Source organism: Balaenoptera acutorostrata, chromosome 15, assembly GCF_949987535.1.
Source record: "Balaenoptera acutorostrata chromosome 15, mBalAcu1.1, whole genome shotgun sequence".
NCBI lineage: Eukaryota > Metazoa > Chordata > Mammalia > Artiodactyla > Balaenopteridae > Balaenoptera > Balaenoptera acutorostrata.
In genome coordinates this window covers 78,646,827-78,660,245 of record NC_080078.1, presented here as the reverse complement: position 1 = coordinate 78,660,245, position 13,419 = coordinate 78,646,827, and the positions used below count along the sequence as shown (strand labels likewise).

Below are 13,419 nucleotides of genomic sequence, written 5' to 3'. Positions count from 1 at the left end.
ATTGATATTTATTGAATATTTACTATGTGCCAGGCACTGCTCTAAGCATTTCACTTGTATCATCTTACTTAATCTCACCACACCTATGAGGTAGGTACTATTACTGCCATCCCCACTTTGCAGAAGAAAAAACCAAGGTACAGAGAAGTTAAGGCACTTACCCAAAGTCACAAGCTGTTAAGAGGAACAGGAATGGATGAATGGATGAATGAATGAATGAAATGAAATGAAATGAATACCAGTCCCCATCTATATTAGCATTTTTCCTTCAAACATTCCTGAATCAAAAGTCTGGTTACAACTCTTCTTGGGGCATAACAACCCCAGTCCAACTCCCCCGACTCCCTGGTCCTCTCCAGAGGGAGAGGTCAGCCCCTCTCCCTCTCACTGCCTTAAGGCTTGTGTCCCCATACCTGAGCCTGAGGTAGAGACTTATGCCACAAAGGCCTAGGGGCCCTATTTTAATGGGACCCTTTTGTTTATCAAGGGCTTATTTTCCACCAAGCTCCATGCTACACAACAGTCAGGAATGTGAGAGACCCATTGCACAGATGAGGAAACTGAGGCTTAGAAGGGGAGGTCATTTATTCCAGGTCAAACATCTAAGTGACAAACACCTAGTGACCCACACCCATCTGACTCGTGAGCCCCACAGGGAGACAGAAGGAACAAAGGGTGATGAGGAAAAAGTGACATTGGCAGGGGGATCATGAACAGTCAACCTCATCCCTCGATCCCAGTCTCCCCCAAACTCCATCTCAGCATCCAGACAACCTAACCTACACAGAGACACATTCAGTGACACCATTACAGTGTTTGTGGCTGTGGGGGCTTGGAGACCACATCAGTGTCCGTCATAAGGGGAAAAGTACATTAAAATGTGGCAGATACATCAGAGGAATGCTATGCATCAGAGTAAAAGGCAGTGAAGAGCGGCATGGAGACATCTCTAAAACATAGTCTTCCAGGAATGGATTTGATGTGGTTGTCCTTTATAGTATTGCCTGAGCTAGAAAAAGGTCGGAAACAACTTAAATGTCCATCAAAAGAGGACTGGTTCAATAATTATGGTACATCCGTGCAATGGAATGTTGTGTGATCATTAAAAAGACTGAGGCAGCTCTACAGTAGCACTGATATGAACAACCTCCAAGATACACTGTTCAATGAAGAAAGCAAAGTACAGACCACGATGGAAAGCGCTACAATGCGATGTGTGTAAATATCATGTGCATGTGCTCCACCTCACACAGACCATCTGAAACAAGAAAAACTGCTGGGAACTGCAGTGACCTCTGGGGAAGGGAACTGAGAGTGTGAGGGCTGAAGTGAGAGGCAGACCAACTTTTCACTGCAAACCCTTTCATACCTTTTGGAATTTTGAACAATGAGCATATATTATATGTTTGAATTAAATAAATTTAAAAGAAAAATGCATAGAGGCCATGGGGGAGTTCAACTGAAATCATCCACAAGAGAGGTGACATAGTGTGGGGATCACAGGAGGGTAAGGAGGGCGTCCAACTGGGGAGGGGGGCCAAGGGTGTGTGTGCAGAGACAGAAAATTGGTTACACGCAGGGGACTGTCAAGTAAATATATTGAGGATAATGGGAGCCAATTTTCTCACTGTTGAAAAGAGAGTTCCTAATACGGAAAGAGAGAAAACTAGAATAAATGTTGTGGTGATGAACTGGAACCAGAGTTACCAGCTGTAAACTCACAGTCTTCTAAATAGATGATAGATGATAATGATGAAGATAGATAGATAGACAGATGCAGAAATAATATGGATGTAAATATACATCTATATACATGTATATATATACACACACAGCCCTAAGAGAGCCTGGGAGTAGGGACACCTCAGCAGCAATGAGCACACTTCCTGCCAAGATGTTGGCTTCTAAATACTGTTCTCTACTAAAAGGAGCCCGGGCTCCTAGGAGAAATGGCTAATTCCAGGGCTGGAGCAGGGGAAGCCCTAGCTGAACCTGGAACACCTCCTGCCAGAAGGTAAGAGAAGTGCTCAAAGAACGATGGGGACATGTCAAAAGGGCAAAGAAGCTCAAAAAAATACATTAATCATTGAAAGTTTGATGAGGAACGGGATATTTACATGGTTTCAAAGTACCTCCCCTCAAACAGTTATTAATTGCAAAGGGGAAAAAAGTAACGTTACAGATGTGAATTCCCCCAGATATCTCTTCAATCAAGTGATCAAAGTGAACACCATCCTCACCACAAGGAAAAAAAATTTGTAACCATGTGAGGTGATGGGTGCTCACTAAACTTACAGTGGTGATCATGTCATTACATATACATGGATCAGATCATCCTGCTGTACACCTTAAACTTACATGATGTTATACAGCAATTACTTCTCAGTAAAACTGGGGAAGGGGGAGTAAACACCATCAACAATAGGACAAAGAGAAGAACACAGCATCACTTCTGTGATTTATATGCCTGACCTGAAGACGCATGACCTGAATCTAACCACAAGGAAACAATAGGCAAACCGGGTGAGAAACATGCTATAAAATAGCTGGCCTGTCATCCTCAGAAGTGTCAAGGTCATGAAAATCAAGGAAAGACTGAGGAGCTGCTCTAGATTAAAGGAGACTAAAGAGACATGGCAACTAACTACAGCATGTGATTCTGAACTGGATCCCTTCACTGGACATTATCAGGGCAACTGGTGAAACTTGAATGGGTCTGAGTACATGGCAGTAATGTACAATGTTAATTTCCTGATTTTGATGGTTATATTGTGGTTATATTAAAAATATCCTGTTTGTAGGAACTATATACCAAAGTATCAGGGGGTGATCAGGCAACAGGTCAGGTCAACAATTGATTCTCAAATAATTCAGGAAAAAAAATGTTCTTTGTACCACATTTGTAACTTTTCTATAAATTTGAGATCTTTTTCAAAATAAAAAGTGCTAGAGACTGAATGTTTATGTCCTCCAAAATTCATGTGTGGAAATAACTTAATGTGAGGGTATTTGGAGGTAGAGTCTTTGGGAAGTGATTAGGTCTCATTAGGAATGAGATTAGTTCCCTTATAAAGAGACCCCGGGGACCTCCCTTGCCCTTTCCGCCATGTGAGGACACGGCATCTATGAATCAGGAAGCAGGACCTCACCAGACACCAAATCTGATGGCAATTTGATCTTGAACTTCTCAGCATGCAGAACTGTGACAGATAAATTTCTGTTGTTTATAAGTCACTCAGTCTATGGCATTCTGTTATGGCAACCAAACTGACCAAGAAAGAAAGATTTTTTCAAACAGAAAAAAAGCAAGAAACGGAATAATATCTAGGATTGAATATGATTAATAGGAATTAAACACATACTCATAGCATTTCCTATGACTCAGTAAGGCACTCCTAGGTATATGCCCCACTGAAATATGTACATATGTTCACCAAAGACATGTATTCTAGAATGTTCATTGCAGCCCCAATTCTAAAGACCTAAAAGCTGGAAACAACCTAAATGTCCCTCAGCAATAAAATGGGTAAATGTATTGTGGTATATCCATACAGTGGAATTCTGTTCAGTAACAAAAAGGAACAACGCTGATACACACAGAAACTTGGATCAATGCTGCAGTTACAATATTGAATAAAAGAAGTCAGACACAAAAGAATGCATATCGTGTGATTCCATTTGTATAACGTGCAGAAATAGGCAAAACTAATGTTTGCGGTTAGAAATCAGGATAATGATTACCCTTAGGTGGTGGGGGTGACTAGAAGGGGCTTCTGGGGTTCTGAAATGGTCTGTTTTTGGATCTGGATGCTGTTTACACGCATGGGTCCACACGGGGAAAATCCATTGAGCGGTATACCTATGTTGTGTGTCCTTTCCTGTATGTGAATATTTCACTAGGAAGAAAAGACATAAAACGATGAGATGCATAAATAAGGGTAGACATTAACCACATTCGGGTGAGGGCTATGAGAAGTGGGTGGAATGGATGTGGGGAGCCAGAATGAAGGCAGAAAATAAAATGCAATGCAGACCTTGAAAGGACTGACAGCAATCTCGTCCTAAGAACTGGGAAGCGTGATTTGTTACTGTTCTACACCTGAGTTTCAAGACGCAAGGAAGAAATGGGTCCCCATCATCTGTATGTCCCTCACCAACCCACGAGAGATTCAGCAAGGTGAGCTTGATGACCAGCCCCATTCGGCATGAGAGGACTGAGGCCTGGCTTGGGTAAAGCAGCCCAGGCAGCCCCAACTCCTACCTCAGTTCTCTCTCCTCCACAGCCTACTGACCCCCACCCACCAGTTTCTCTGAGGAGAGGAGCCATCTTCCTCCCTGGCCACCTCCAACCTCCAGGGCTCCAAGGGCTGGGGCCTGTGAGGCAGGAACCTGGTGACAGCTGTAAAAATAAAAACTCACCTGCCCACAGGTGTGTGGGAGTCTGTAGGAGTCTCTGGCCTACAGACTCACCTCGCAGAGATCCCAGCTGGGCAGGCCCCAGGCAGGCTGGTCAAGTGCCTCCCAGCACCGGTAGGCCAAGGGCTCAGTGGAGCAGAGGGGTTATTTGGGGTGGTGCGGGGTATCTGGTCCCAGTGCAGCTGCCAACACACTCTGTGAGCTGCAGCAGGGGCTGACCCTCTCTGTTTTCAAACTGAGGGCCTCCTTGGTGGATCACATATAGAAAGTGGGGAGCAGGATTTGAGCTCACTGGGGTTAGCAGAAGAGATTCTGTCCATTCCAAGGGCCTGATTCAAGCCTGCCCTAATAGGCACTGAGATTCAGTCTCAGAGGAGACACCTGAGGACAGGCAGAAAACTTTCATGACAGATATCTTCATGCATTACTTCTGTAATTAAAATGAATTGAAAGAAATCCTTCCACCACATCTGATGGGAATTATTCTTCCTAAGCAAAGAGCAAGCCCCTCGTTTTGAGCTCATGTGCAATAGTATCAGTAGAACATTCTCAGACAAGGAAGCACTGGGGCATCACTAAGAAACGCAGGTCACAAAATAGCTCACATAGGTAGATTCTGTTTTGGCAAATGTATCAGTTAGAAATAGATTCAGCTGCCAGTAACAGGAAGCCAAAATGTCAGAGACCTCAATAAGCACAGATTTATTTTTCTATCATGTAAACAAGTCCAGAGCAAGGAAGACAAGGACTGGTATTGCTGTTCCATCACCATCAAAAACCCAAATGCCTTTCATCTTTTGGTTTCACCACTCTCAGCACTCTCTCCATGTTTCAATGTCTGCCTCATGTTCAAAATGGTCCTTGAAGCTCCAGCCATCACATTCCAGGCAGGAAGCAGAAAGAGTGGGGATTGGGGGGATTGCAGAGGAAGGAGGCAAAAGGGAATGTATCTCACAGCTGAGTCAGCCCATTTTAAGGAACGTTCCTGGAAACCTCACCTACAACCTCTATTTATATCTTATTGGTCACCCCTAGCTGCAAGAGAAGCTGGGAAATGTAGTCTTAGTAGGGCACTTGCCCCCAACCATAGAGAGGTCCCATTGTTAAGGAGGAAAGGGGGATGGTGTGTGAGTATCAAACAGATGTTAGCTACCCTGAAGAAAAAATACACATAGAACAAAAATTCTGGAAGGAAATAACTGCTGCATACAGAGGTCTCTCTCTCTCTACAATCACCCTGCGTGAATTAACCTGTCAAAACTCTACCAAACACTATAAAGAATTTTATTCTCTTCTTGTTACAGATGGGGAAACTGAGACACAGCGAGATACAGTCACTTGCCCCAAACCACACAGCCAGGAAATGGTAACTTCAGAATTAGAATACAGGCAGCCAAATTCTAGCATCTGGGCTCTCAACCCACCAAGATGCTAATGATGTTATTAATAACAATGATGATGGCTAATTCTTACTGTGTGCTGGCACTGCTCGAAATATGTTGCATGGATTAACTCATTTAATCCTCACAACAACTTTATGAGGCAGGTACGATCATTATTCCATTTTAGAAACAAGGACATTAAGGCACAGAGAGGTAAACTGACTTGCCCAAGGCCACACAGCAAGTGTTAACAGGGTTTATTTCTGGGTAGCAGAATTATGGGTGCTTTTTATTCCCTTCTTTTATTGATACTCTGTATTCTCTAACCCTCCCACCATGATCGTACACTACTTAGGAAATCAAATAAAAAGAAAACACCCCTCCTTGAGTCCAGCCTCCTGCCTTACCCCTAGCCACCTACTACCCCACCCAGAGGCCTCAGGGAGGCCTGGCCCCGCCTCCCTCCCCAGCCTCCCCTCTCCCCTCCTCAGTGCCCTCTCCCCTGCAGTCCCCGCTTCCCAAAGAACTCTCCCTCTCTTGGCTCCCAGCCTTTGCTCCTCCCTTACCCGACTCCTGCCATGCCCTTCCCCTCATTCCTGCCTGGTGAACAGCTCCCTATGGCTCCAGGCCCTGGGTCAGAGGATCCTCACCCACAAGGTCTCCTGGGCCCAGGCAGGCAGGCTCCTTCCGCTCTTCACCCACTGCACTTTGCCTAATCCAGAGGCCAAGGGACATGTTTCATCCCATCGACAAACTTGTCAAGGGCTTTACGGGTGCCAAGCCCTGGCAGGGACACCTGCTCATTCATCCTCATAACAACCTCTCTGAGCCTCACCCTGGCCTCCATGGCCCTGCAAGAAAGACCCTGCACCCCTCTGTCCTCCTCTCCCCACTCGACCCCTGGCTGCCTCTACTCTAGCCATACTGGCGCCTCACTCTTTCCCTGACACGCTGAGCTTGGTCCTGTCTCAGGGCCTTTGCACCTGCTGCTCCTTCTGCCTGGAATGCTCTCTAAACACTCTCCCCAGTCACCCTCTACCACTTTCTCCAAGGCCTTAACACAGTCTGAAATTAGCCTGCTAATCCATCATCCATCTCCCCCAGCAGAATGTCAGCCCCAGGGATACAGGGACTGTCTTGGGCTCACTTGACGCCAGCTGAATATGTGAACGGAAGCTGGTACTGCTCTTTGTTCATGGGTGAGGAAGCCCAGGCCCAAATTTGTCAAGAATCTTGCTGGAGGTCACCCAGCAAATAAGGGGCAAAACTCAGAGGTTTTTTGTTCCCCTGCATCTTACTCAAAGACGGGCCAAAGAGTGCAAAATTGAGGTTTGCCCACCTGTTCCCCAACATGCAGTAACTAGCCGACAGGAAAGTGGCTTCGCCTGGGTCTCAGACAGACATGGATTCAAATCCCAACTTTTCTGCTTTCTGGGCAAGTGATGTCCCTTCTCAGAGCCTCAGGTCTCTACTCTTTGAAACGGGACTCCTACTTCTTGTTCTCAGAGGGCACCTGGGAGGGGCTCAAACTCCAACCCCCAATTCCCCAGCCCACCCTGGCCTGCCTCACCCCCTGCACATGGCTACGGCCAATACAAGGTTGAAAACCCCCAAGGAGGGGCGGCCAGCTGGCCAACCAGCTGGGGCCACTGGGGCTCCATCACTAGTCACCCAGGTGGTCAGCCAGGTCGAGAAAGGACTAAGGGGGTGGGGGGCAGGAGAGGAAAACAGAGCAGATGAGAGGTTTGGGGCCACGGAGGGGGAGGCAGGAGGAGAAGGCCTCGTGCTACTCACTCACCAGTCGTTGGGCCAGTGCCTTCACCTCTCTGTGCCTCAGTTTCCCCAACTAGGGAAGGGGGATGACAAACAGCGCCCAAGTCATTGGATTATCGCAAGGATAAAAGGCACGTAAAGCACATACGATAACACCTGGCGTAGAGTGTGTGCTCAGGAAACCAAGGCTCTTCCCCCCTCACACCTCACCTGGCTCAGGCCTCTACTCAGACGCCACCTCCTAGGAGAGGCCTTCTTGGACCTCCCCACCCCTCCCTGCCCTACTTTCCTTCCCTCAGAGCCCTTGTCCCCACCTGTCATTACCTTGTTCTAGTTACTAGATACTGTCTGTCTCTCCCCATAAATTGTCACCTCCATCTTGGTCACCACATATCCCTAGCACCCAGCATAGGGCCTGACACAGAGCAGGTGCTCAATAAATGTTTACTGAATAAGTAAAATAAAAAATAACTGGACAAATAAATATCTCAGAAACAAGGACAAAACAGTCCCAGGGAAGTCTAGACATGGTTTGGGTGGAGGAGGACACATTCTTTAGGTATTTAGATGGGGAAGTCCCGCTTCTCTTTCCTACCCACAAATTCCACCATTCTTAGCTGTGCAACCTTAGACAGGTCACTTCCCCTCTCTGAGCCTGCTGGCTTGGCAGGAAAATGCCAGCAACAAAAGCCATGGCCTCCAAGAGCACACGGCCCGGCACCCGACAGTGTCTCCAGCTTTCATTTCTGACACCCACTTCTATCCTTGGTAAGATCACCAGGCTGTGGGGCAACTACACAAGATTATGAGGTGTAAATGTGTTGTCAACTCTCCTGTCCTGAGCGAACATTGGTTGGGCTTCCCAGCTAGCCTCAGTGGTCAACCCCACTAAATGGGTCTGTGGTTAACACGACCAGCCTTCCTGGGCAGTTGGAAGAAATCAGCAAATCCATCTATGCCAAGGTCTTGGCGTGCTATTTTGCCCATCATAAACACTGAACTTGCATCCACTATTATTCCTGTTCCTCAAGGCACGTCCCTGGCCTCCTCGTGCTTCACCCCATCCAGCTCTCTTTCTTGTTTCCCAGCTTTTGAACGGACCGGCCCCTCCTCCCTGCAAGCCTTTAGCTCTCCTAGCCTAGTGATCCATAGGTAGGTGTCCCCCCATTTATGACATTTCCTCAAGTCCTTTGGGCACAGCTCTGGCCACAGTGCTCCCACAGGCCACCAGGACCACCATCAGAGCCCTCAACCTGTTAACTGTTTCTCCAAGCCCTCCTCAGGGGTAGTCAGATGGGATTGGGTTCAAACTCCCTTAATGTTGCTTCCAAACTGTGAAACCACAAGCAAGTCACTTAACTCTGGCACTTGGGGTGCCTAAGCCGGGGGTGGGGCAAGGAGCCCTCCAGCAAGGGCCCAGGATTTGGGGTGGGGGCTGGGATGACCAGCCAGGCTCTCAGCCCTAAGCTTTCCCCAGAGACTTGGGAGTCAGACTTAGCTTCCTAACTGGCTCCACCCTTGCTCTACCTGAGCACTAACCCCACTACTGTGGGCCTCAGTTTACTTTTGTAAAACCAGTGGAGCACCTTCCCTGGGTGCTTATGCAGATTATAGGGAGGGTGTGAGTGTGTAACGAGCTGCACTCAACACTCGTTCTCAGGCGGCACTCAGGAAAGGGCAGCCTGGGGGTCACTCTTTGACCAGGCTGCTCCCCTCTCACCACCTCTGCGTCCTCTGGTGACAACAATGGGTGAGCAGCAGGCACCAGCCAGCTCTCCATGACCAAAGGAGTGGGGATTAGAGAGGTTCGTTCTGAAATGGCAGCTCCCCTCCCCACCAAAAGACTGAGCTCCCTCCTTCCCTAGGTCCAGCCCGCAGGCTCTGCCCTTCAGCAGGTAAATCCTAGAGGCAGTTGGGCCGATGTGCTGGTGCTGATACTGGACTGACTTTGAGGTTCCAGGTTCCCATCAGTCATCAGGCCGCCCAGGATAAGACCTGTCCAGGGCCACACTGGAGGCCCAGGACCAAAGAGAGGTTATTTGTGCCCAGCGCTCTGTACAGCCCTCAGGCCAGGAACAGGAGACACGAGGGTTAGAGAGATGGTGTTTGCCTTGATCCTCAGCTCCATGACGGTGGGGGCTGAGCGCCTCTGTTTCCCATATCCTGGCCTCCCAAGGGGAAGGAACATCCAGGCCTCCAAAGGGAAAGGGAGGGCAAAAGCATTTCCCCCTTCTCAAACCACAAAATCAGCAGCTGCTCCCAAGATCCCAGGCTGCCCCAGGCCCTCAGCAAACTAAGCTATGCAGCCCCCCATTCCACCCTCCTTCCACCCCTGAATTCCTTGAGCAGGGGGCCCCCAAACCAGTTTCTCACCCTTTGGGATTTGACAGCCAAAAGGCTGTTCCACGGCTCTAAAAGCAGGCCTTGTAATGGTAGCAACCTCTCCAAAGGTTGCTGTGAGGTTTAAATGAGATGGGGCAGGTCCAGGGTTTACTGGACACTGGCCCCTGGCAAGCGCTGGCCATGCTCGCGCTGCGCTTTAGACTCAAGTGCCAAATGCCAGGAGCCTCCCAGAGAAAAATAATAACAAGAGCAAATGCTTATATAACACCTCCTGCGTGCCAGGCACCGTGGGACGCTGTACGTGTATCCACCAACCCCTCCGTCTACATCCTCAACTCTCAGGAATGCTGTCCAGGGCTGGAATAGGGGTGGAGGTGCAGTGCGAAGGGGCGGGTGGGAGGGTATCGGGGGGCAGGGAAAAAGCCTTGCCTGGGGCCATTTCTGTCCCAGGGAATCAGGGACTGCAGCCCTGGGTTCACACCTGGGCTCAGCCACCCTGAGCAGGTGAGGTTGGGCCTCAGTGTCCACAGCTGGGCAAAGAGGACAAACGGCACATCTCCCACTCCTAGGAAAAGGCGGGGAAGTACAGGAACCCTTCCCCCCACTTCCCCCACCTGGCCCGGATTCTCCCCTCCCACTGGCCAGGGACACAAACACAAGCTAGCCACCCAGGCCACTCTCTTAAAAATACACATACACACACATACTATTTTCTAAACACCCGGCCCCACTTCACTTTCCAAAAGAATCTGCCCCAACTTGGGCTCAGCAAGACCAAGACCTGTATCCCCTCCTCTTTCAGAGTCACAGTTCTGCTGGCTGGGTCCCCAAGCACTGTGCAGAGGTCAGAGCCCTCGAGGCCCATCTAACCCAAGCCTAGCACTCAGGACCAGCCAGAGGCCCTGCAGGCCCTCCCCAAGCAAGGTTCCGAGTCACTCCTCCCCAGCACCCAGCGGCACTGAGTCACCCTGAAAGCCTGGCCCAGCACTCCTCTAACCCCTCCCCCGCCCCGGCCTGGTACCCCCATCTCCAAGCACAGGCCCTGGGGGAGTAGCAGAAGAGAAAAAGCAGCTGCAACCCCCCCCACCCAACCACCTAAAGAGCCAAAAATAATAGCAACTCACACACACACAACAACCCCACACACACCAGAAAAGCAAATATAAAATCATAAATCCAAAATAAAGGGGAAAAAATAATCAAAGCCAACTACTGCCCCCAAAAGGCTCTTTAAACATTCTCAAAAAAAAAAAAAAGTTTATTAAAAGTGTTCTTAATGCTTGAACGGAAAAGATTCCCAAATATACAGATGCCTCTTTTCTCATAGAAATAGATTCTTTTTTATAATACAAAAAAAAAAGACCAAAAAAACAACAACAAAAACAAAAACAACAGCAACAGCAACAACCCCGTAGGAACATCTTTAAGCGATTACTCAGGGCCCGGCTGACAGTTACACGTGGGTTGCGTCAGTCCCGTGTACACACGCGTTCAGCCATGTTTAAACCGATTGCATCAACTTCGAAACCGGCCCGCCCGCCGGCGCCTGGAGAGGGGGCAGAAGGAGAGGCAGAGTTTATCATTCATCTGTACACATAGACATCTCTTCTTTAAATAATACCACGGGCGGGCGGCCCATCTGCATGTGCGGTTGGTGTGGACAAAAATATAGATATATATATATATATATAATAAAATATTAAAATTACCGACGAGCTCCCCGCGCTGCCAAGTGCCCCAGTGCCAAAGTTTTGCCGGCGCCACCAGGGGCGGGGGCGGGAGCGCGGGCGCTTCCCGAGTCTCGGTGGCCGCGGCGCGCCCGGCAGCGCGGAGGCCGGCCGGCAGGGGGACGCGCGCGGGGGCCGCGCTAGCAGTGGCCGGAGGAGGTGAGCAGGGGTTCAGGCAGCTGCTTGAACAAGTTCCGCAGGGTGCTTAGCTCGCGCGACAGCTGCTCCACCTTCTTCTGGAGCCGCTCGTTCTCGGCCGTGAGCTCCAGGACCTTGTGCTGCGTCTCCAGGTTGCGCATCTTGGCCTTGTCGCGGCTCTTGCGCACCGCGATGTTGTTGCGCTCACGCCGGATCTTGTACTCGTCGCTGTGCTTGTCCACGGTCTTCTTGGCCTTGCTCTTGACCTGCGAGGGCGCCGGCGCCGCCCCCACATAGCAGGCGGCCGGGGGCGCCTTGGCGTCTGCTGGGCTCGGCGTGCCGGGCGGGCTGGACGACGAGGACGTGGAGAGGCTCCCGCTGCTGCCGCTCGGCACCGCCTGGTAGCCGAGGTAGGCGCGCAGCGCGTACGGGAAACCAGCCGCCATGCCTGCGGCGCCGCCGCCCGGCGCTCCGGCCTCCTCCTTCCGCTTGCAGTCCGCGGGCTCGAAGCCCGGCTCCGCCTTGAGCTCGGCCGGCTGCGGTGGCGGCGGCGGCGGGGGCGGCGGGTGTAAGGGCGCGAAGCAGCCCGGGTGCAGCGCGCCCTTGGCGGCCCCCAAACGCCCCAGGCTCACGTAGCCGTATTCGGCCGCCTTCTTGCAGTTCTTGCCCCCGTAGTCGTCAGAGAAGAGGTCGGAGAGGAAGTCGTGGTGCTGCCCGGAGGAGGCGGGAGCGGGGGCGGGCGCAGGCGGAGCCGCCTCGAAGGTGTCCGTGGCCGGCGCCGGGGCCGGCGGCGCGCCCAGCGGCTCCAGGTATGGACTGAAGTCGATGGCGCGCTCGTGGTCACCGATGCTACCCAGCTCGCCGGCGGGGGGGCGCGGCCCGGGTCTGGCCGCGGGGGGCGCCGCGGGGGCCGCCTTGCCGCCGTACGCAGCAGCCAAGCAGTCCGCCTCGTAGTAGAAGTTGGCCACTTCCATGGATTTAAAGGCAGGCGGCGGCGGCAGGGGGAGACATGCTGGGTCCCAGGCCACCAGGCGTTGCATGAACGCGGGTGCCCGGGGAGGGGGCCTGGGGCTGCCCGCTCCGGCCGGCCCGCAGGTGGCGCGGCCTCCCAGCTCCGAACTGTCGCTGCTGTGTCCCTGATGCTGTTGCCGCTCCCTCCGGCGTGGCCGCTATTAGTGCGGGGGCTGGCGACTGGCGGCTGGACCCTCGGGTGGGTCCCCTTCCCGGTCCCGTGCGCGGCTCTGACTCGCTAAAGTTTCTCCTGAGCCCGGTTATTTATAAGGCGGGCCATGGCAACGGCTGCGTCACGCCTGGAGGCCGCCCCAGCCCCTCCCCAGGCACGCAGAGGACACGCTGTGGCCGCCCGAGACCCCCGGGAGGGCGGCGGTGGGGCGTGGTGGCCAGACTGGAGACCCGGAGCGCGCCCTCGGGGGTCCCTCGGCCTGGTGGGGGGCGGCATCGCCCCCTACCCACTCCCACCCGGCGGCCCCGGGATTGGGAGCGAGAGAAGGCGCTAACCCGCCCCCGGACCGCCCCCTCTGGGCTGGAGGCTATACTAGAAGGGAGGGGAGAATCCGGGGAGGGGGCAACGTGATCTTCTTCTCCCACCCCAAACACGGCCGCGGCCCGCCCCCTGCTGG

The 13,419-nt window shown here is 51.7% G+C and overlaps 1 protein-coding gene across 1 annotated transcript; it reads right to left on the bottom strand.

Moving 5' to 3' along the window:
• Nucleotides 1–11,149: 11,149 nt before the first annotated feature.
• Nucleotides 11,150–13,060, bottom strand: CEBPB (CCAAT enhancer binding protein beta). Its single transcript, XM_057529488.1, has one exon. It carries the CDS (start codon nt 12,817–12,819, stop codon nt 11,782–11,784), a length of 1,038 nt encoding a protein of 345 aa, XP_057385471.1. The 5' UTR covers nt 12,820–13,060; the 3' UTR covers nt 11,150–11,781.
• Between the last annotated feature and the right edge of the window lie 359 nt (nt 13,061–13,419).